At 42.8% G+C, this 21627-nt stretch overlaps 2 protein-coding genes across 11 annotated transcripts in view; both read left to right on the top strand.

Annotated features, from left to right (window-relative positions):
• Positions 1–21227, top strand: part of Tmem245 (transmembrane protein 245) — a 76275-nt gene extending 55048 nt beyond the window's left edge. For 8 of the 10 annotated variants that reach the window (XM_087547927.1, XM_087547926.1, XM_087547925.1 and 5 more), the window contains 4 exon segments: positions 2732–2832; positions 3625–3799; positions 6415–6609; positions 11473–21227. In XM_087547927.1, the coding sequence (XP_087404053.1) occupies positions 2732–2832; positions 3625–3799; positions 6415–6609; positions 11473–11518 (517 nt within the window). In that variant the 3' untranslated portion in view covers positions 11519–21227. 10 annotated transcript variants of the gene reach the window in all.
• The window catches only part of Ctnnal1 (catenin alpha-like 1), a 67232-nt gene continuing 57081 nt past the window's right edge, over positions 11477–21627 (top strand). The window contains exon 1 of the mRNA XM_087547922.1: positions 11477–11563. Within this exon, the coding sequence (XP_087404048.1) occupies positions 11534–11563 (30 nt within the window). The 5' untranslated portion in view covers positions 11477–11533. The remainder of the gene's footprint in view (positions 11564–21627) is intronic.

The following is a 21627-nucleotide window of genomic DNA, read 5'->3' as shown; positions in this document are numbered from 1 at the left end:
GCCTTTGTGTGCTCTTCACAAGTTCTACATTCCCTTTTGTTTATGGAACGTGCTTTATCATATGGTAACTGTTCAGCTCAGGTCTGTGCATGTTTTCTGGACTGTGGTCTTGGTTGTTGGGTGTTGTAACAGTTTAATTAGATGTGCACTGTGACTACTTTCAAATGCTGGTGGTTGCACAGGGCTTCCTGTGCTAGATAGGTGTCCTGCCCCTGAGCTTCATGTCCAGCTGTCAGTTTCTGAGTTTGGGAGATGACTGAAATAAGTCCAGCATACAGGATCTTGTTCATATAACCTATACGTTACAATTTAAATTATAAATTTGTATTGGCTTTCTGTTAGTAGTATGCTAACGTATCATGAACTCAGTACTTTAAAAGACACCTTTCCTAGCTTGAGAGGTCAGAAGTCCTAACATGAAGCTATGAGCAGGGCTGTGGTCTTTCTGGGTGCTGTTGGGGAGATGCGAGGGCATCCAGGCCTCCTCTTGTCTGGTACACTTTTGAAGGTGCTGCTCCATGTTTGCTGATGCTCATAGCTGGGCCACGAGCAGTGCAGTCCAGGCCGTAGGTCATCATCTTATCCCTTAGTGGGTTGTGTGAATATTCTTGGTAAGTGTGAACAATGTGTACTGTCAATACTCAGGGGCCACCAGTTACCTAAAAGTTGCTGTAATGACTCTCTTACAGACAACCCCAGTTCATAGTAGAAAACCAGAGGCAGTCCTCATCCCATGAGTGCTCTGTTTTTGGGTGAGCTGGTGTTTGAGTCATCTGCAGGGAGCCTCAGTTGAGTTACTTTACTGTATCCTTGGTGCCAACTTATTTTTACTATGGAAAACTTGTAAATAAGTTCAGGCTACTTAAGCCACTTTTTCACACTAGACAAATTCCGTGACCTGCTTCTCACCCTAGTTTGTTTTGTTTTGTTTTGTTTTTTTTCTTTTTTTTTTTTTTTTTCGGAGCTGGGGACCGAACCCAGGGCCTTCCACTTGCTAGGCAAGTGCTCTATCACTGAGCTAAATCCCCAACCCCCTCACCCTAGTTCTTAATGTGGTTATTTCTCCTGCCCAGCTTCCATGTCCAGTGCTCTCTGAGGAGGCTGCACTCTGGTAGTGGATGTAGACAGGATTCCATACCCTCCTTGGCTGATGTGGTGTTGTCCTCAGGTCCCAGCCTCCCCTTCCTTTCCATGCTTGCCCTTTAAGGGTGTCCTGTCTGTCCCCTCCTCTGATTAGACTGCTGCACCTTATGCCTACTAAGCCTTACCTCTTGACTTAGCCTCCTCCCCAATGTTCCCACCTTTCTTTTACTTAAATGTTTTCCAGGCCAGACATTCTCCCTTTCTTTATTCTCTGCTCGTCCAAGTTTCTTATCATTTGTTTTTCTTAGACTTGTCAGTTCTTTTGTTTCCTATGGGGTATCTCCTTTCCTTTCTGTCTTTTTGATGTATTTAAATCTGGGTCCATGTGAGAATCACATGACACCTTCTGGAGTGGCACCATTGGTAAAGGTGGCAAAGGTTTGGCAGATGGGAGGTACACATTAACACCAGGTGTCAGTACTATTGCATGACAGTCACCCGACTACAGATCTAGCTTTGCTCTGGGATCCTCCCTCCTGGGAATCCGCAGAAAGCCTGTGTGTGCTGTGTACAGTGTCACCTTAGCTGCCACTGTTTTCTTTTTTAGTGACAGCTTTACCTTGTGACTGTCTGCCCCCACATAGCCCTGGCCTCTGTGCTTCTGTGGCTCTTGGGGTTACTTGGGGCCTTTTCCACACAGGGACGCCTTAATCTCTTTGAACAGAGAAGTGCCATAGCAAGATATAGCCTGGTTTTACTCCTTGTATTTTTCCTGCCTGGTTAATAATCATGCATCTACTCAGATTATTTGATACCAAAAGTTACTTTATAGTCTTGGTTGCATAAAGAAATGTTTGAAAATCTTGTTAAAAGAACAATTGACCGAGGATAAGCTAGATTATTCCTCACTTTTCTCTGGCCCTTCCTTTCCCTTCTGTTTCCTTTCCTACTGTCTCTTCCCCTTCCTCCTCTTCTTCCTCCTCTTCCTCTTCCTCCTCCTCCCCCTCCTCCTCCTCCCCCTCCTCCTCCCCCTCCTCTTTCTCCTCCTCCCCCTCCTCCTCCTCTTTCCCTCCCCCTCCCCCTCCTCCTCCTCTTTCCCTCCCATGCTGGGGCTTGAACCCAGGACTTAGAGTGTGCCACTAAACCTTGCTCTACCACTGAGCTATATGCCATGCCTCACTTAGTCTTTTTAATATGGACTGGATGCAGGCTAGGTTTCTTAGAACTTCATTCATTCTTTAGACACATGCTATTTAGATGTAGAGAATAGGACTCTTACCCAGGAAATACCTACTTTAGAAGTGGAAAGTTGGGGTGTAGCTCAGTTAAGTACTTCCATATGCACAAGGCCCTGAATATGATTCTCTCCCTCCCCAGCCCCCCATCAAAGAGGATAAATTGGTGGGTGAGCTCAGTGATAGGCTTTTTCAGGATGTTTTGAATTACTGTCTCATCAGAGAGAAGTATAATTTGCAGCTTAGTATATGGGCTTTAGTATCTTAAATAGGGTGTAAGTAGCATTCTCAGAGAAATGAGGCCTGTTGCCAGATTTGGAAGAAAGTGACTAGAACCCAAAGGTGATAACTTTTCTGAACCATATTATGATGCTGGGATCATTTACCTTTTCTTTTCTCTCTGGGTTTTCTAGAGGGGTATTTGATGCTTCCCTCAAAATGGCTGGCTTCTATGGATTGTACACCTGGCTGACTCACACTGTATTTGGCATCAATATTGTCTTCATACCATCAGGTAACAACCATATACAGAACTTCCTGGATGTCTAGTGAAGGAAAGTTAGACCTTCCATACATTAGCCACCTTCTTCCTCAGAATAAGGCCTCTAGATCAGCATGTCTACAATGTGCTTGTATTTTGCTGTAGCCTCAGTGCTGGAACCATACCCATCACATAGAATGTTCTATGGTTATATTTATGGGATGAGATTTTAATCATAGGGCAATCGGATTTAACACTTAAAAATAACATAGAACAGGGACTGGAGAGATGTCTCTGCATTTAAGAGCATTGGCTGCTCTTGGAGAGGACCTGGGTTCGATTTCCAACACCCATTTAGCAGCTTACAACTGTCTGGAACTCCAGTTGTAGGGGATCCGACACCCTCACACATATACAACAACAATGCACAAAATAAATAATAATAAATATCTAAAAGATAAAATGCAAACTCATAATCCAGGCATAGTAGAGAAGTTTTAATAGCAATTTTTAAAATAGTGAGCGGTTATTTAACTAGAAAGCTCAGTTAAGCAGGCTCTCGCAGTTCCCTACAACTGAAGCTTGTGTTTGCCTACTTGTTTGGACTTCTAAGAAGATTGTGTGTGTGTGTGTGTGTGTGTGTGTGTGTGTGTGTGTGTGTGTGTGTGTGTGTGTGATATCAAACTAGTGCTCTCCCACTGACCGGAGCCATCTCTCCAGCTGCAGTAGGTAGGTGACTTAAAGAGGGAGGGGCAGTGCTTGCATTCTGCAGCTTTGTTCCTGTTACCAGGGACTTTGATTGCTTTTCTTTTACTCTTCCATTAGCTTTGGCAGCTATCCTTGGAGCAGTGCCATTCCTGGGGACATATTGGGCAGCAGTACCTGCAGTTCTAGACCTGTGGCTGACACAAGGGTTAGGCTGTAAGGCCGTCTTACTCCTGGTCTTTCATCTCTTGCCAACATACTTCGTAGACACTGCGATCTACTCGGATATATCAGGGTAAGTGTTCTCCAGTTCTTGCTCACTCTTAGGGTGTTTGGTTTGGGGAAGGGGTGGGGAAGCAGTAATGGCAAAATGTTCCAGTCTGGTAGCCTTTTGTGATCCTTGTGACAGTGAAATTGAGATGTAGAATTACATTGTCATGGTAAGGTTATGATTATTATGTCAGTATAAAATCCAAATGCATAATTCTGTTTTGAGTTTCGTGGCATTTAGCCTAGGAAAGAAGTATTATTAGGTATACCTAAAATATTTTAAGTACAATAAAGAGGTAGTTGGCTATTTTGTGATTGGAGGAAATGGAATCTACAGATTCCAGTGTGAGGTGAACCTCAGCAAGCATTGATGTCCGCCCTCTGCAGGTAGTGTGTGTGGGTCAGAGTGAACAGTTTAAAGTTTAAGTAATTCTACTTTAAAGATCTCTTTTTCCTGGGTTAAAATCTCTACATGCGTTCTCAATCTATTGTCTTCATTATTGTGATCATTATCGTTTATTATTATTGTATTTTGTCACTGTGTAGCTCAGATAAGACCTCCCAATTCATAGTCCTCCTGCTTCAGCTTCCTAAGTGCTGTAATTCCAGATAGGACTCACATGTGACCTCATTCAGTATGCTGTCAGTAAATAAAAGGTACAGTGTGGTGAGGGCCTGCGGGTTAGGGCATGGGAGGAGGATTTAAAGACATACCAGGCATGGTGGTTCACACCTGTCTGTGTCTAAGCTCTAGGAAGCAGAAGCTGGTGGATGATCTCCGAGTTCAAAGCCAGTCGGGGCCATATAGGCAGTTTTTAGCCAGCTTGGACTGCATAGTGATTTGACATTCTACTTAAATAACAAAAAAACAAACAACAACAATAAAAAACCCCTCAAACCTAAAGGCCCCAAGGACAGGGCTTCTCTAGAAACAGCTGTCTTCAGCTTTTTTAAGTTTTCTAAAGTTAAGTTGTATGTGATTTATTTCCTCCCAATTGAGTTAAAGTTATAAAATACTGTAGAACAGCACAGAAGCCCCATTGAACTAGAATACAGACAAACAGGCAACTTCCAGTCCATCCTGTAGGGGAATTCATATGCCTTCAGCTGGAGAGGGAAAGTAGGAGTCAAGAGGATTGCCAGTTGGAGGTCCACTTGAACTACACAGCAGCATCCCGACTCAACATCAGATGGAGCACGGGCAGCTCACGACTGTCTGGAGCTGTAGTCCAGAGAGTCCAGCAGTCTTCTGGCATGGAGTCATACAGACACGTATGCACATACACAAAAATAAAAATAAAACTTAAACCATCCCCCTCCAAAACAAAACAACAAAACCAAACCCAAAGCCTGACTGAGTGATGAGCACTGTAATCCCAGCACACTTGGGTAGGCATAGGCAGAGGACTAACCTAGTTCAAAGCAGTGGGCTTTACATAACAAGCTGCAGGCCAGTTAGGGCAACAGAACAGCCAGCCACAGAACCCTTACTGTGATCAACTGAGGTTTTACAAACTGGACTTTAAACAGTATGTGATTTACACTTAAGAGCTCCATATATTTAAACTTTGCTGTAAATTTTTTATATTAAGGGTTATAGTTATAATTAAGACATGTGATTTTTCTCATAGTAAATACTTTATTTGATCAATGTTATTCAAAATGAAAAGTTTGGTGTCAATTATATTTTTAATTAAGCTTTTATTTAAAAGTCCTCCTTCCACCACTTTAAGGCTTAAGAATTTCTGGTAACAATTTTCTCCAAACACATCACTTAGGGAAAGTACTTCACTGCTATAATATAAGTCTTTTTGAAAGAAGAGAACTGAATTGTGAACATCATGTTTTTGTTTCCTGAAGGCTGGCTCACCGCTGTATTTGTAAACTGCTATATATTCCAAAATCCTTTTTGTGTTTTTAATTATTTACCTTGTTAAAAACCTTCCACTCATCTGTGTTATTTAAAAACTAGAAGCAAACAGATGGACTGTTTGTCCCTCTTGCGTCAGTGGTGCGGGCTCATCTATACTGTGTTGCTCTGTCTGTCTCACTCCATCCCGGTTGTGACGCATTGCCATCATAGCCTGTGCGGCAGTCATGACTCTTAACAAATAGAAGTCTTGTGCTTTGTTGACAGATGGTCTTCCTATACAGCCTGTGGTAGTTACATTTTAGCAGGTTGCCAAAGTTCAAAACTGAACAAAAGGAGCACTGCTGTTACCATTTTATAAAACTGTGGTTGTTGCTTTATTAAATCAACCCTGCCTGCTAAATCGCACTCATTATCATCGATGAAGAGTAAGCCTAGCAGGTATCTTAGGAAACCAGTCTTCAGCCAGCAGTAGTCTTCAGGAAGCCATGAGGGATGGGGACAGACTGCCTGATAGCAGCATGTTTTTATTTCAGTTGCAGGGCCTGTAAGAAGAGGCAGAGGCCACTTGTTGGTACATATGTGAGAAAATCTTTGTTTCTCAATATTATACGTTCTTGATTCTACATTGATGTAATCTGAAGAAAGCTAGTAGTGGAGTAAAGCCTGAAATATCAGAGAAGCAGCATTGTGTTAGAAAGTATTTGGGATTTATCCACAGTTGGTATCGATTAGAAATCATATGTGCACTGGTGTGCTTTTCATTCCAGAGGAGGCCACCCCTACCTGACTGGCTTAGCAGTGGCTGGTGGAGCCTACTACCTGGGCCTGGAAGGAGCCATCATTGGGCCAATTCTTCTCTGCATACTTGTCGTAGCTTCCAATATCTACAGTGCCATGCTAGTGAGCCCTACGAATTCAATGCCCACACCAAGTCAGACCCCGTGGCCTGCTCAGACTCAGAGGTGAGTTCAGCAGCATGACGGTGGCCATGATGGTGGCCCTGTGGAGACACAGACCGCACTGTCTGTTTTCTATGAATAGCTGCATCTGGGACCTGTCAGGTTGAACGTCTCAAGCGCTCACTATCCATGCAAATTATTTCCACTAGTCCTCAATGTTTCCAGTACGTTCATTCTCTCCATGGGATGTTCTGCCTATTGATATCCTGACTACAGTCATTTCAGAATAGCTGTAAACATGGTCTAAAGTGTCCTGCCTCCTGAGGACTCTTCTTTTCATTGTTGTCTCAATATACCAGCCTCATTTTTCAGTGTAGTATTAAAAGGCATCAGGTAATTGCTATTTTATGGCTATTAAAAGACAGGATTCTGTTATCTGGTGTGCGCATTGTGGTGGTTGTGAATTATATTTCACTTACTTAAATATCTAGAAGTGGAATATTTTCTGTGTATCAGATGTATTAGTTAAAAGCTTGCAAAATAAGGTAAGTGTGTTCCTTCATGCCTATATTTGGGAGGCAGAGGCAGGAGAATCAACAGCTTGGGCAGTGTAGACCATCACAGAATTAAACAATAAAAACCTTACAAAATGTGTTTTATGTGTAAATTATGCAGATGTACATACTGCCTAGCAACAAAATAAGCAGCAACAGTTTCAGAATAAATGGGTTGAACCTTCTGGAGACTTTATTATGTCCCCAGCGTGTGTCAGTGGGAAAGCACTGCGTTCTGTGCCATTATACAGTCTTGTGTACTGAGTCACTGAGAATTTGGTCTGACCGTCTATTTACATTTCTGTACTTCTGTCTGTTTGTCTCTGTCTGTCATCTAGCTAGCTATCACATATTATATCTCAAATGCAGTTTCCCTTTCCACACGTCTGTCCTTCTTGGTGAAATTTTAATGTGTGGTGCTGTTCATTTTGTCTTATAATATCATGTCTTTTGAATTGATCAAAGTAGCTTCTAAGTTTAAGAGTCAGTTGCTCAGAAGTCCACTGGTACTAATACCTTTATATTTTGTTTATTTATATTTTTATTGTGACAGGATCCCACTGTGCCATTGTGTAGCTCTAGTTGGCCTGGAATTTGGAGACCCACCTTCCTCTGCCTCCAAATGCGAGAACCAATGCTGTGTGTCCGTACATTCATTTAGCGATGGCTAAGAGTCGGTTTTCTCAGGAAGGATAGAGCAGAGGGTTGTATGCCAGCTGGAGCTGTTAACACAAGAACTAGATCCTTCCCCTCCCTTCCCTCCTTCCTTTTCTTGAGGCAGTCCTGTGTAGCCCGCTGAATTCACAGTCCACTCAGCTTCCTGAGTATGGTGTATACTATTGCCATATCCCTTTGCTTCTCCTCTTCACAGCAGGAGTGTGGGTACATGCACAGTGAAAGGATACTTTCTTCAGGCCACTAGAGAGAATGACAGTTTCTTAATGTTTTGTTGTTGGGCGGGGGTGGGGGGTTCTAGTGATTTTTAAGATCTAAAATAAGATTCACTGAAAGATGAAGCAAGGGAAACCAATGTCTAGAGACAAGAAGACAAGAGTGGGAAGTTGTGCCATCAGTTGGGGGTGCTGGGAAAGGAGCTGTCAGGGCCGCTAGGCACCCAGCATTGTTTCTGTCCATCATTCGTGCATGTGGGCAGCTTTTGCCAAGCCTGTTGTGAAAAACAAAGACTTTGACTTTTGATATCCATGAAGGTTTTTGTTTTTTGGCTTATGTTAAAAATAAGACCCTGAAGTTGTAGGTGGGCTGTTATATGTGAGACTTTAACACAATCTGACAAGTCCACTGCACTGTGCAGCCCTGGGTGGCTGTGATCTTTGGTCTCTTTTGTGTGCTGATAATTCCTCACAGGAGGATCTTCAGGTCTCTTAGCTGGAGGCTGCAAGTGCAGCTGCAGGCAGGAGTCAGGGTAGCGGCGATGAGTTGAAGATGCAGAGACCTGCTGTAGGCATAGTGCCCTGTGTTAGCACACAGCCACATCCACATCTCTGCCTGTTGTTCCTAGTGCAAAACCTCATTCCCTTCTCCAGAGAAAAGCAATTAATTTCTGCCAAGGAGTGAGAAAGAAGGATCAGCGGCTTGGTCTGGTGGAAGTTGGTGAGGAGGGTAGAGGGAGAGGCGGTGGTGGGGCTTTCTTAGCAGGTGAGCAGCAGGTTTCTGCCCAGGCCCACCCTCCACTCTCAGAGCGTGGCCTGCCTCTGAACCTTTTGGGTATTTTGCTGAGTGAATTGGGTTGTTTTAGACTCCTCCTAATAAGTTGGAGTTCCTACTTGCAGAGATGGCTAAGTCCGAGTGATTGCGTGTTGGATTCACCCCACCGACCCCCAGCTGGGGCATCCTGGCCTAAAGGAAATGTGTGTCTAGTAGGCTGTTTAAGTAGTGACACAAACAACACTTCTAACATTTGTTGAGACTTACTGTGCGCTGAATCCCATAATAAAATCTTTGCGTGCTATCTTTGTTTTTTTGTCTTTTTGAGACATGGTCTTTCTGTAGCCTTGACTCTCCTGAACCTCACTGACGTTCACTTCTCTCAACCTCCAGAGTTCTGGGAGTAAAAGCACATAGCAAGCCTGTCTCTGCTGGTGTTCATTATTGTTCCAACATAGGCTCAGGCAGCACTGAGAAAAGGTACATAAATGGACATTTGCAGTCTCTTGCCCCGAGCTCCCATGAATGCATGTACTCAGGTTTGGCCATGACCAGATGCATCGTTAGAACTGTAAGGGAGAGAGGCTGGGGCTCTGCCAAGTACAGTGCTCAGAAATGGGGACAGTGTCACTGTTGGGAAATGACAGACACATAGATGAACATATATCTTCAGTGTTTATTTAATTTTTTAAAAAGATAGCACAAGTATTTAAGGAAACTTGGGTTTCATTGTTCGGGTCTGTCAGAATGTGTTTTTATATTCATGGGGTATTCAGTCAGGTAACACAAAAACCCTTTCAGAGCCTTGTCCCTCCACACTGCTTTTGAAAGTAGAACCTTACTAGTCCTCTTGTTTTGAGGCCTGGGAGGAGGCTTTGGTGCTATCTCTGAGACAGCCTCCAGACAAGTGAGCTATGCGAGTGCTGTATCTCTTCTATAATATTTGCCTGTGTTCCTCTTGACCTTGAAGGACTCTGTACATTGTGCTATAAGGTTAGGCTTCAGTTTATTTCTGCTTTTTTTCTCATCGTGTGTGTGTGTGTGTGTGTGTGTGTGTGTGTGTGTGTGTGTGTGTGTGTGTGTGTGTGTGTGTGTGGACTGAAAGTGCCCGAGACAATCGGAGTGGAGGAGGAGGTAGCAGGCTTTTGGGATTGTTTTTAAAGTTAGAGTTGCCTTATGAGCTGTTAGGGGAAAAGCCTGTGCTGTGAATGTTTGTTTGCACTGCCCCCTGAACTTACCACACTAACCCCTTGTTGTCTTTTAGCTGTTTCTAGTGAAAATGTTGACCATTTTATTGTAACTGATGGTTGACTGTGCTATAAAAACATTAATTTTATTCAACTTGGATGAAAATGATATAAGAAGGACCAGTGATATAATGTCTTGTACTTATGTTCACAGACTAAATATAAATTGAAAATTGCTCTTGAGGATGTGGAGAGATGGCTTAGTAGTGGTTAGGATGAGTTTGTTGTGCTTTCAGAGGATGCTGGGTTAGGTCCAGCATGGTTGCCTCGTTCTAGGGGGTTGGCTACTCGTCTTCTAGGCACCAGACATACACTCGTGTAGGCAAAGCTCTCAAACACACTAAATCTCAACAATTTTTGAGTTTTGAAAAATGCCAGTGTTCCGAAGTCAGATGTCTTTTGTATTCCTCCCAGATGATTCTGTTAGAGTTGTATGTTTTCTCTAAATGGATCCTAATAAACGGCCCATGTACGCTTCACTTCAGATGTTTGATTACTAGTAGTAATGCTAAAAGTGAAAACCCCGTATATCAAATGAACTCAAGACAGCCTAGTGAAAATAGGGTATTTTTTAGCTTGTTGAAGAAGTCCAGGGGCATTCCGGGTCTAGTGTGTTAAACAAATACCTGAGCCTAGCCTCTTCCCATCAGAATGCTGTGCCAACCTTGACTTGTGGCTTTCTAAGGTATTAGATGCTAGAGCACATGTCCATTGACAGCCTCTGACCCTGGCCCCTTGGCTGTCTGTGAGCATCTTAACTTTACCAGGTGACACTGACAGGCCTGTCAGCTATATCAAAGGTTATTTAGTCCAAGGGATTAGGTAGATCCCTTGTAGGGGCATCAGACCTTTCTATCTAGTCCTCATCCCAGGTGGCACTTGGCAGTGTTCACTTAGCTTCTCTGATATGGGACAAGTCAGCTGATGAAAACACCTTTTCGAATCTGTCTGGCACCCCGCCCTGCAAAATTGGGTTCTGTGTAGCAACAGGGTCCCTCCTTCTAACAGGACTTTATCAGCAATTAGTCTGATCAGCAAGACTTATTCTCTTTAACATTGTATTTATTTTCCAGTTAGTTAGAAGTTCCAAGAGCCAAGAAACTGCCCCAAAGTTGCACAGCACTTCTTTGTAACAGCTCGCTAGCTAAAATCCAGTCACATAGCCATTTGTGCTTCAAGGAAGACTGAGGAAGTCTCAGATAAGAGATAATGGACTCAGCCCCAAACTGGGCTCTCGTTTATACAAAATGAGGGCTAAGAGATTTTGAAAAAGTCTTGGGAAATACTAAAAATAGAGACTATAATCTCTTCTACTCTCTTAAAGGTCATGAAAGAATACAATGTTGTATGGTAACTGGTTTAGGCTCGCCCCTCCCTCTTCGTAGTTTTACTAACCCTACTCCTTTTCCTTTCCAAAGCAAAACCAACCATTCTCTCTTCCTTTTTTTCTCTTTTTTTAGGACTTTCCGTGACATCTCTGAAGATCTGAAATCTTCAGTAGATTGACATGGCCTCACTGCAATGACTTCTCTGGGGAGTTTCACCTTGAGAGTGAGTCCTCTGAGCTTTGGCCTCTGTTCTGTCAGCTGTGCCTGGCAGGCAGGGGTACCCACAAAAGAAGCAGAAGCCTCCCAGCCTTACATGCAGAACACCAAGTGAGAAAGAACTTGCTCTAGGCTGCTTCACATTTTAAAACACAGCTTGAGAGTTGAGACCTGTGTCTGCTCATAGCTCATGCTAAGTTGGCTTGAAAAGTTGCAGTTCATGCACTGGTACCAAGGCTTGAAATTGCCCTCTTTGGTTATCTGCTGCAGTGTTTATTTATAAGTTATTTTAAGGATTCTGAATTACCTGCTATTAAACATGTATTCAGTGTAATTTTTCTCCCACTGTAGGAGTTTAGCCCTTTTCAGTGACACGGCTGTCCCTGTGGAGTATGGTTCAGTAAGCAGAAAAGGGAGTCTGATACCCTTTAGGGTAAAGGTGGATCCGTGTGCTGTGAGGAGGAGTGGAGCTCTTCCTCTCATCCACCCTTTCAAGGTTGCCAGATTTCTACAACTTTTCTGACCACACTGAAGATCCCTACTGAGCTGCTATGAATAGTGACGCTGTGATAGAATCCGTGCTGTCCGCGTTCCTCTTGCCTGCTTTACAAGCACAGACTCTGAGGTGCAGGGGTCCTCTGGTTTGTTATGTGCGCCCGCAGTTCTTTACTGGGAACTCTATCCGTTAGTTTGCTTAGGAGCAGAATTTCCTATTCCTGCCACTTAGCACAGTGCCTTGCACACAGGAGTCTAGACGAATGCTTGCTGAGTTGGAGTATAACTGTACATTTCTCAGAGATGACACAACCAGCACATGCTTTACATTCTATACCGCCTCTGTGCACATTACTTCACTCGCACTTCACATCAGCTCTCGAGCTTTCAGGACGGAGGCCCATGCAAAGCCACCCGGTGTTGTAACTTATCTCCTGTCTCTGAGGCCATAACCCATCTCTTATGGCTTCGGCAGCTCCCCAGTCCTGTTACCTGAGGTGGGCGTCTCCCTCGTTATGTGTGGAAGAGTCGTCCTGCTTCACGACACATGGCACATGGAACTTAAGCCCAGCTCCTAGTGTTACGCCCTTCCGAGGGAATGCGTAACACAAGGGATTTTGATTTGTTATCTGAAAGCACTGAAGACTAAAATTAATTTCTCTTAAAACTTCTAAGTTTATAACTCGATTGATCTCACGATTAATAAAACCCACGAACCTGCAGTCATTTGACTTGCTGTGTATGGTGTAGCTCATACAGGTTTCCTGGTTGTATCATGAAGCCTTTAACATTATGACCTATTAATCCATCATCTGTTATCTGACCACTACTAAACCTCATACTCTGTTCTTAATAAGTTGGTCATATTTGCTCATTAACACGCATTTTCTTGAGCATTGGTAAATTCTAGGCACCATGCCAAGGACTAGAGGGTGTGCAGTGGGAGGTAACTCCTAAGATGGCTTCTCTCACCTTAAAAGCCAGCCAGACCATATAAATCATACTAACTCTAAAATTCTTCACTAAAGTGCTTGAGGAGAGAAACCAAGTTTTTGTTTACTATACTGTGATAAGTTTATAGCTATAATTAGCACATGCTCATAAGAAGCAGATATACACAACAAGTTTGTGTGCATATACAAATTATGTTGCTCCAATGCGCTTTTAGCCATGTAAAAGCAAGCAAATTTGAAAAAACTAAGTTTGAGCTAATTTATAATTGTTGGTAGGATAGTTCTCAATTTGAATGTGAAGTTCTTCTAGGGGGATTCTGAGCTCTAAATTTAGAGCTTCTTAAATTAGTGGCAATGGTATAAGTTTGTCCTGAAATTTTAAGAGCAGAAGTCTCTTACAGTGGCCTGATCAGAAAACTCAAATCGCTCCATCACTCCATTGCTCCAGTGAAACCAGGAAGGCTACCATACCTGTTGAAAAAACACCCTAGCATGTGTCAGGCACAGGGAAGTTTTACAGAATTTTCCTAGGATACAGAGAATAGTTAAGTCCCTAACCTTGAGTTTGCATAGAATTTGACGAACAGAGAGGAGGGTATATATGCCTGGCTTGTTTTTTGGATTTTGTGTGTGTGTGTTCATATACATGTATAGGTGGACTTTTTGGCTACTTTATTGGGTTCTTTTACCTGCCACTCTTCTCCACCCTAATCCCTAGGTCAGTGAGAAAGAAGGTTAAGTCTCTTAGACGACTTCCTTCTGATAGGGACATCAAATTCCAAAAGGAAAGTCCTGTCTTCGTTGTCAGGATATCTTCAACCAGCAAACCAGCAACACAATACAGCAGCAGCATGGGGAGCAGCAACCACCACCCCCTCTTGGGGCTCTGGCATTTATATACATACTCTCCCAACAGACTTTGGAGTTCCAAACATAAACTATCTTCAGCGGGCAGAGCCACGCCCCTGCCAGAGCACAAGTCCAATCATAGTCAGCTGTTGTGGGAGATCTGAAGCAGCCCCATATCCTACACCTGGGATTAAAACAAACATATTCCCATAACATAACTGGGGTTTCTCTCCCTTTTTGGCTTTTTCTTTTAAGAAAATAAAAAGTTAGCAAAGCACTGTTTAGTCTGTCCTTGCAGGGTCTTTGCTTTTCTTTTTGTTTTATAAGCATTTCTTTTAAAATGCAACTAGACCTTTCTACAAGTGCTTGTCTTGTAGGATTGTGTAGTATATCTGTAATAGGCATTGTATTATAATACGCAAAGGATTGCTTCCTCTTACTGAGACATGGGAGAGGGCATTATCAGTATTAATTTGTGCAGGTATCCCCAAAACTTATTTCCAATATATGTGTCATTCAGAACCAGCTTTTTCAGAGCTCAAAGCAACTGCCCATTGGAACGGAATATGTATCAGTGGAATGGTGTGTATATTTCAGTTTTCCAAATTCTGCAAAACGAAGCACATCACCCCTCTGCCATATTTCATTTCTTTTGGCACTCTTGGGGCTGTTTCTGGCAGGTGACGAAGCTTGGTTATACAGAGAATAAGGAGGGCATTTTCTTATAATCTCCTTGGCTTGTTGCCAAGTCATAGAAAAAAAAGTTAAGCCTTTATTGTTAACATGGTGTTTTTCATGAAATTTTGAGGCTTCTAATACATTTCCCATTGATAATTGATCAATTTCCTCATTTCCTTGTCAATAGATGTTAAACCTGTATGAGACTGAATATGAGTAATACACAGTAGATGGTGTCTTATTTCTGATTGCCAGTTGCAGTTGCACAAATAAGATTAATTCTGAACCATCTGGAACAAATTTAGCTGTTTCTCTATACAAAATAACTCTGCACATTGAGAGTCAGTAATTAAGAGATTCAGGAAAAATCTAACAATACCAGAAGGATTACATATAACTCTGACTTTCGAACTGAAGTACGTGGTCTTTGATCACTTTGCTTACTTTATCTGACTTATACTCTGCCATTCTCAACTTAACGTGCATCAGGATAGAACGTAGGTGCTTCAGGAATTGGCGCTCCCCTCACAAAATGTGGGCGAATCCAACTAGTTCTTTTTATGAACTGAAGATGCTTGCTTTGGAGATATTTGTTGTTAATTTCTCCCAAATAGTTGCTACTCGCTCTTCGCAAATCTTCATTGATTACGCATAGTGACTTAATCTCAGCACTAGAAAAAGGCACCGTAATTTCAGCTGTGTCTGTTACTGATAATTGATAGGGTCTTATTCTACCTTTTATAATCAAATCAGAATCCTTTTTCATATATGTAAGTTTTAACTTTTTACTTTGTGTGCTAAGAAAATCCATTCTATAATATCTTCCCTTTGAATAATGAGCCACGTAGGAGAAGGAGGTGAAGGCAAAAAATCAAGACATAACCCAAGTTACATCGGACCTGTGTGATCCGCATATGCATCTTGCTGAGAGTAAACCCTCTACTTACACTGTTACCCATCTTGTAGTGTTCTAAGTCTGAAACAAATTACCTGAGGGGTTAATCCAGTTGTAGGCCATAGCCAATTAATATCTCCCATTAATTTTTGAAAATCATTAAGAATTTGCAACTGATCTTAACAGATCTGTACCTTTATGGTTAGATTTTTTTGCTGACTTATTTTATAACCCAAGTAGTTAATAGAATGTACTCTCTGTATTTTTTCAGGAGCAATCTGTAACCCCCAGCATGGCAGAATCCTTTGTGTTCCCTTAAACATTTTCTCTAACGTATCTTTGTCAGAATCAGCCAACAATACGTCATCCGTGTAATGAAAAATAATAGATGGAGGAAATTGCCTACAAACTATTTCTAGCCACTGCAGAGAATAGTGACAAAGTTGGACTATTTAACATATCATGTGGGAGCACTTTATTGGACCACTATTATGATATGTAGGTACTGAGAAAGCAAACTTTTCCCTGTCATGCTCCTGCAAAAGGATTGTGAAAAAAACAATCTTTTAAGTCAATGTCCTAGGCCATGACTTAGGTATGAAGAAGGTAAAGGAATGCTTGGCTGTAAAGGTCCCATTGGTTGAAATAACATTCTTAAATCTGATATCCTATCCTCTATTTTCCTGATTCTTTTTTTTTTTTTAATAGCAAACAGGTAAATTCCATGGGCTGTTAGACCCTCTTATGTGCTAAGCCTCCACCTGCTCTTATACTAGCTGCTCAAGTGCCTGCAAATTTTCCTTAGTCAAGGGCCACTGCTCTATTCATACGTTCAGGCTTGTCAGTCAACTACTTTAGGGTAGGGCTGTTGTTATTTTTGTAGTGGCCACTCTTATAAATTTGGAAACTCAATCCCTGGAATGTGCTGTGTTTGGACCGTGGGCCCAGCCTGTGATTGTTTTTGATGACCCCTAACTACCTTTGCTCAGAGCAGCTAACACCCACCCCACCACAGTGTCATCATGAGCTGTCTCTCGGATTGCGGGAATATTTGAGTGCCACATTGTTCTAAAAGATCCCTTCCCTATAAACTTTATGGGTATGTCAGCCACATAAGGTGTCAGCTTTCCTGTTTGCCCTTCTGGTCCTACACGTGTAACCCATTGTACGCTTTGTTTTATTTGAGATAATCTGCCAATTCCTATGAACCTTCAGAAGTGCCCATTCTGAGTTCCACAGTTTGGGGTAAATGATAGTCACACCTGCTCCTGTATCCACCAGACCTTCTATTTCAACACTGTTCTTGAAATTTTAATTTTGGTCCTTAACCACTCACTGTTGTCCAAAACACAGGTTTTCCAGTATTCCCAACTGCTCTACAACCACCCCCCCCCCCACCATTTTTCTGCTGGTACAGGGAAACAGCAGTTGAGCAGTCCTTTCCCCTCCCCCTCTCCTGTCTCTGTCTCTGTCTCTCTGTCTCTCTCTCTCTCTCTTTCTCCCCCCCCATAAGCCATAATTTAAATTTCTCCTTAGAAATTCCAATCTATAATACCTGAGTGCACATTGAGTCCTTGGAAAGTTAACCCACTTTACTTTCCCCCAAGATCATCCCTCCTGTTCTGAAGGCAAAGCACCATATACATCAGTGGTTCTGTTTAGGAGTTTTAGAACTTGTGATCAACTCTAGAGTGCTGGTATAAGATCAGGAATACTTAGTTGCTGGGGTTTTTGCTTGTTTTCTTTTGTTTTTCTTGTTTTCGTTTTTTGCCTGTTTGTTCTCCTGGATGGCCAGAGGGAAACACTGTGGGGCCTCAAGCTGGCAGCCCCTCGCACTCCCCTCCCGTACCCCTTTTTATTTCCTGATGGCAAGAGATTACCTTGCGTGTCCCGTTTGGACCTGCCCTTCTTTACCCATTGCAGCCCTTGCCACAGCACCTGCAAACTCTGGGAAGCCTAGGCATTCTTTGGAGAATCTGTTGTGGCCAGAAGGAGCACAAAGCACTGTATTTCCCACAGTTAGCATACCAAGCACTTGAGGATCATGCACAGGACGTGTGTTTCTCAGTTACCGCACTGGACACGTCGAAGTCAGAGGCTTTTAGCTCCTTGGTCACAGTTTCTTTATAAATGTCTGAATTTGCCATAATTAAAGCACTGGGCATTTTCCTATCTGAGACCTCTGGCTATAGCTTATACAATGGTATTAGCGTGATGCTTGTGAGAGCTAATATTTGTGTCCCTTAGTCACTCATCCATTGGCGCTCCCACAGCTCTAACGGTCTAATGACTCTTTTACATTTTATATTAGCATTCTCAAACGTCAACATCTCTAACAACACCTCGGGCATCAGGGTTTGAGACAGCTTTGGTTGCAGCTCAAACCAGTAAGAAACCTGTGCCTTCCCCAGGGCCTTGTAGAATCTTAGTGAATGAGGTGGATCTTTTCCCGGGCTCCTCAGCTTTGTCCCAAGCTCTTAAAGGTGCCAGGCCACATTGTTCTACAATGGCACCATCAAACTCTAAATGTCTACTGTGTAGGTCAGAATACCGCCCTTCACCAAGCACTTGATCTTTAACAATATTCAGTCCCCATTCTCTACTTCATTGTTCAATATTCCAGGCCTCCTCTCTTTACCATGTTAACCATTGTACCTGCTGACCAGCCTCCAGCACAGCACCAATCCCCTTGGTTACTTAATCTTTCTTTTACATAAAGGGAATGGGTTCCATAGGAAACAGAGACTTTAAAATGCCTCAGAGCTATCATGTCTGTAGGATACCATGTTATCGGATAATCATGGCCGACACCATTAGCAAGCGTGTGCTTTGCAGTCACTGGGAACACTTGATGGCAATTTTGTAATCCTCTGACCACACAGTTGGTTTAAGATTAACCCTTTCTCTCCTTACGGCTGTCCCAGCTTTTCCTGCATGCACCCCCATTCCCCACCCCCTGGCTGTGGAGACTTGAAAGCAAAAGGGGGCAGTACTGGGTGTGATTGCCTTCAAGCCCTCATTCATTCTGCTGGAAGCTCCTGCTCTCAGTCACTGCTTTGAGCCCTTTTGTTCTCCCTTTTCAGGCACTTTCCAAGAGCTTCCACCACAGCCAATTCTGCAACCCTTTTCAAAAACAAATAGAGGGACCCTGATTTTCCCATTTCATCCATTTTTTTGTTTCTCCAGCTCCTCTATCTACTTACAGCCTCTCTAGTTGCCCAGCTATTCATCCAACTTGTTTTTGAGACAGAATATAGGGACAGCAACAAGAAGAAATAGAAAATTCCCTCTGGAAACAAAGCAGCAGCCACAATGAACTTCTTGATGTCCTGAAACTCACTGTCCATTCCTCCATACCCTCCTGACTCCTCCCTCCCTCTACAGCATTAGAAACCAAGTTTCCCATTCTGCCTAGCTCCTTGTCTGGGCACCACTTGTAGGCAGACTTTTTGGCCACTTTATACATGCATGTGCATATCTGTGTGCGAATTTGTATGTGTGTGTGTCCATGTGTAAACAGGACCTCAGCTCAATGAAGCACCACGAAGCAAAAGTAGCTTCTGTAAAACTGATCAGAAATCTTCTATAGCATCTTGGATTGTATAGATATATTAAAGGTTAGTTTCAAGTTACCATTTACTGTCAACTTCAAACTGAATGGTTACAAGGGGGAGCTAAAAACCTGTGTACACCCATTTACTCCTATTTTTTCTGTGAGACGAGGTGCAGGCCTGGAAGTGTAAATTCCGTGTTATGTATATCCTGCCTAAATCCCATACTCTCTATTTAGAAGTGATGTACCAGCCTCTTTGCTGCCAGGATTAGATATTAAAACCGTGAGTCTACTGACCCTTCTTCCTGAGATCTGGCTGTTTTCCTTTGGGCTCTGAGATGAGCCTAGGTTGGAAAGTGGTGACTTAGATGTGTTTTATAGAGACCCTGTGTCCAAACTGTGGCTTTTAGGATGACAACTGTTTAACCAGTGTTCAGGCAGCAAGGCTCTTACAGGAAAGGTCTTCTGACTAATCTTGGCCTTGATATGAGCTCACTATGCTCTCGCAGGACTTCTGCATTTCTCCATTTCCCTCTGTTAGGTGACTGTTTGGGAACCTCGGGCCTGTAGGGTTTAGAGAAAAATACGTTTGTTTAGGTGGTGTCCGAGGTTTTAACCTTGTCTACAAGAAAATGCTTCCCGTACTCCAGTCCTAACCTTTCAGTACCTTCTGAGGGTCCCCACAGCCTTTCTGAGAGTATCGCAGTGGGACTTGGCCCTTTTCACGGTGAAAATTGCTTATGGCAACATATTCCCAAATTTTTGTTCCTGCAAAGAGTAACTAGTATTTATTTTCTATTTATTTTATCAGTTTCTAGTGTTCATTTAACTCAGTAAGGTCTGGGAAAAACTAAGATCTGAACACAACAGCCTTCTCGGTAGCTTAAAAACACTTGGAGAATTGTAGGTGAAGAAGTCTTCTTACCAGTGTCACAAAAGCTTGGTCCAATGGGCTTCTGTAATTAGATTATGTTTGTTTTAGAGAAGGAGACAAATTTATGGAAAACATAGCTTATGCAACAGCCAGCTAGCAATGAAATTGAGTGGAGTAGAGATTTCTCCCTCAGCCTGCCTTCTGCTCCTTCTCCGTGTTCCTCATAGCTCAGCCACTTTTGTCATAAATAAGAAAAATGGAAAGTTCCCTATAGCAGTTGTTTGCAGAGTTAATAGAGTTGTAAGAGAAACGCTACCGTAGGAGGGGAATACCATGGTCAATTAAAGTTGAGGAATGCTAAGTTACTTCCTTTCCATGGGGTGTCTGAGTTTTATTATGCCGTGACACATTTTGATCTTAGGAAGGGACAGACTGTTGCACCTAATATTGTTCTCCTATCCCTCCCCCCCTTTCTCTGAGCATCTCTACCAGTCTTTGGTCAAGTTTACAGGTCTTTGAGAAGACGATTGCCAGCGAAAACGCTGGCAGTGAGTTTGTTACGGTGGTGCAGTGGCTTTGGTACCAAGCCCTGGCAGTGGTGTGATACCAGGAAAACTGCACATCAGCTGCCCAGAGAGTCGTGTCTGTGTCTGATCTGCACGCTACCCCAGAGTCTGTAGATGCAAATGTATTGGTGATGTTGACACTGCATGGTAGCACTGCTTTGTACGGCACTTTATCTTCCTTTAGGTACCTTTGGGGACAGCCCTGTGAGCCAGACAGTATTATAGCGACTGCACAGAGGACGCACGTCCTAGAAGCCCTGAAAAGCTTGTCTCGATTCCTTCTCTTTCCCCTTCTTCTGCCCTCCTCCCTCCAGAGTTTACATCTTAAAAGGATAGAGCCAGAATTTGGCTACGAGTCTCTGACTCCAAGTCCAAAGGTCTTCATACTGGTCTTTCCTTCCAGCTTTATGTATACAACGAAGGATATGGAAACCTCTCCACACTGTTTTTGCTTATTGTGCAAACCAGCTCTGTGTTGGAGTGACCCAGAAGTGTGACTCTTATTACTCTGTCCCTGCAGTGCCCCTTGTTCAGGTGCTTGACTGTGCTCCAGCTACTGTTTGATTGTGAAGCTAAGATAGAACATACCATTGTAATCATTTAACCCGGAAAATAGATCACCTCAGCATTCTCAGGTGAAGAAGTGAGATGGTTTGAAAGGAAACTAATGTTCAGATGCAACAATAAATATTTATTACACACATGCCATTTCTTAGCTTTAATTTGCTTTCACAACTTACTGATGTAACATCTTTGTAAAATGTAAAATATTTATATTTTGAAATAAAGTTACAAATGTTGGATGAAACAGGTGGTAACTTAGTCTCTTCTTGAGAAATTTGAACCTTATCCAGACTTTCCATGCATATCCTACCTTTGGTGCCAATATCTGAACTGGCACCAGTATTTTTATGAAATTTGGTCATCTTACATGAGGGAAGCTGTCTGAAGAGTTTACACCCTGAAGAGGCCAGAGGGTCTGTAGCTGAGGCAGAAGTCCTCAGTGGGTTGGGAGGCAGCCTTGTGGATAAAAGTGTGAGGGAGGTTTAAGGTAAATGTTGGGAGACAGGGGGCCTGGAGAAATGGCTTTGCAGTTCAGGGTGCATACCCAAGTTCAATACCTAACACCTATCTTGGATGGCTGGTAACCCCCTAACTTGGCTTCAGGGGAATCTGATACCTCTGCTGAATTCAGGAGCTGCTCTTTT

The sequence above is a fragment of the Rattus norvegicus genome, chromosome 5, assembly GCF_021556685.1.
Source record: "Rattus norvegicus strain SHRSP/BbbUtx chromosome 5, alternate assembly SHRSP_T2T, whole genome shotgun sequence".
NCBI lineage: Eukaryota > Metazoa > Chordata > Mammalia > Rodentia > Muridae > Rattus > Rattus norvegicus.
This window is presented reverse-complemented; position numbering and strand designations above follow the sequence as displayed.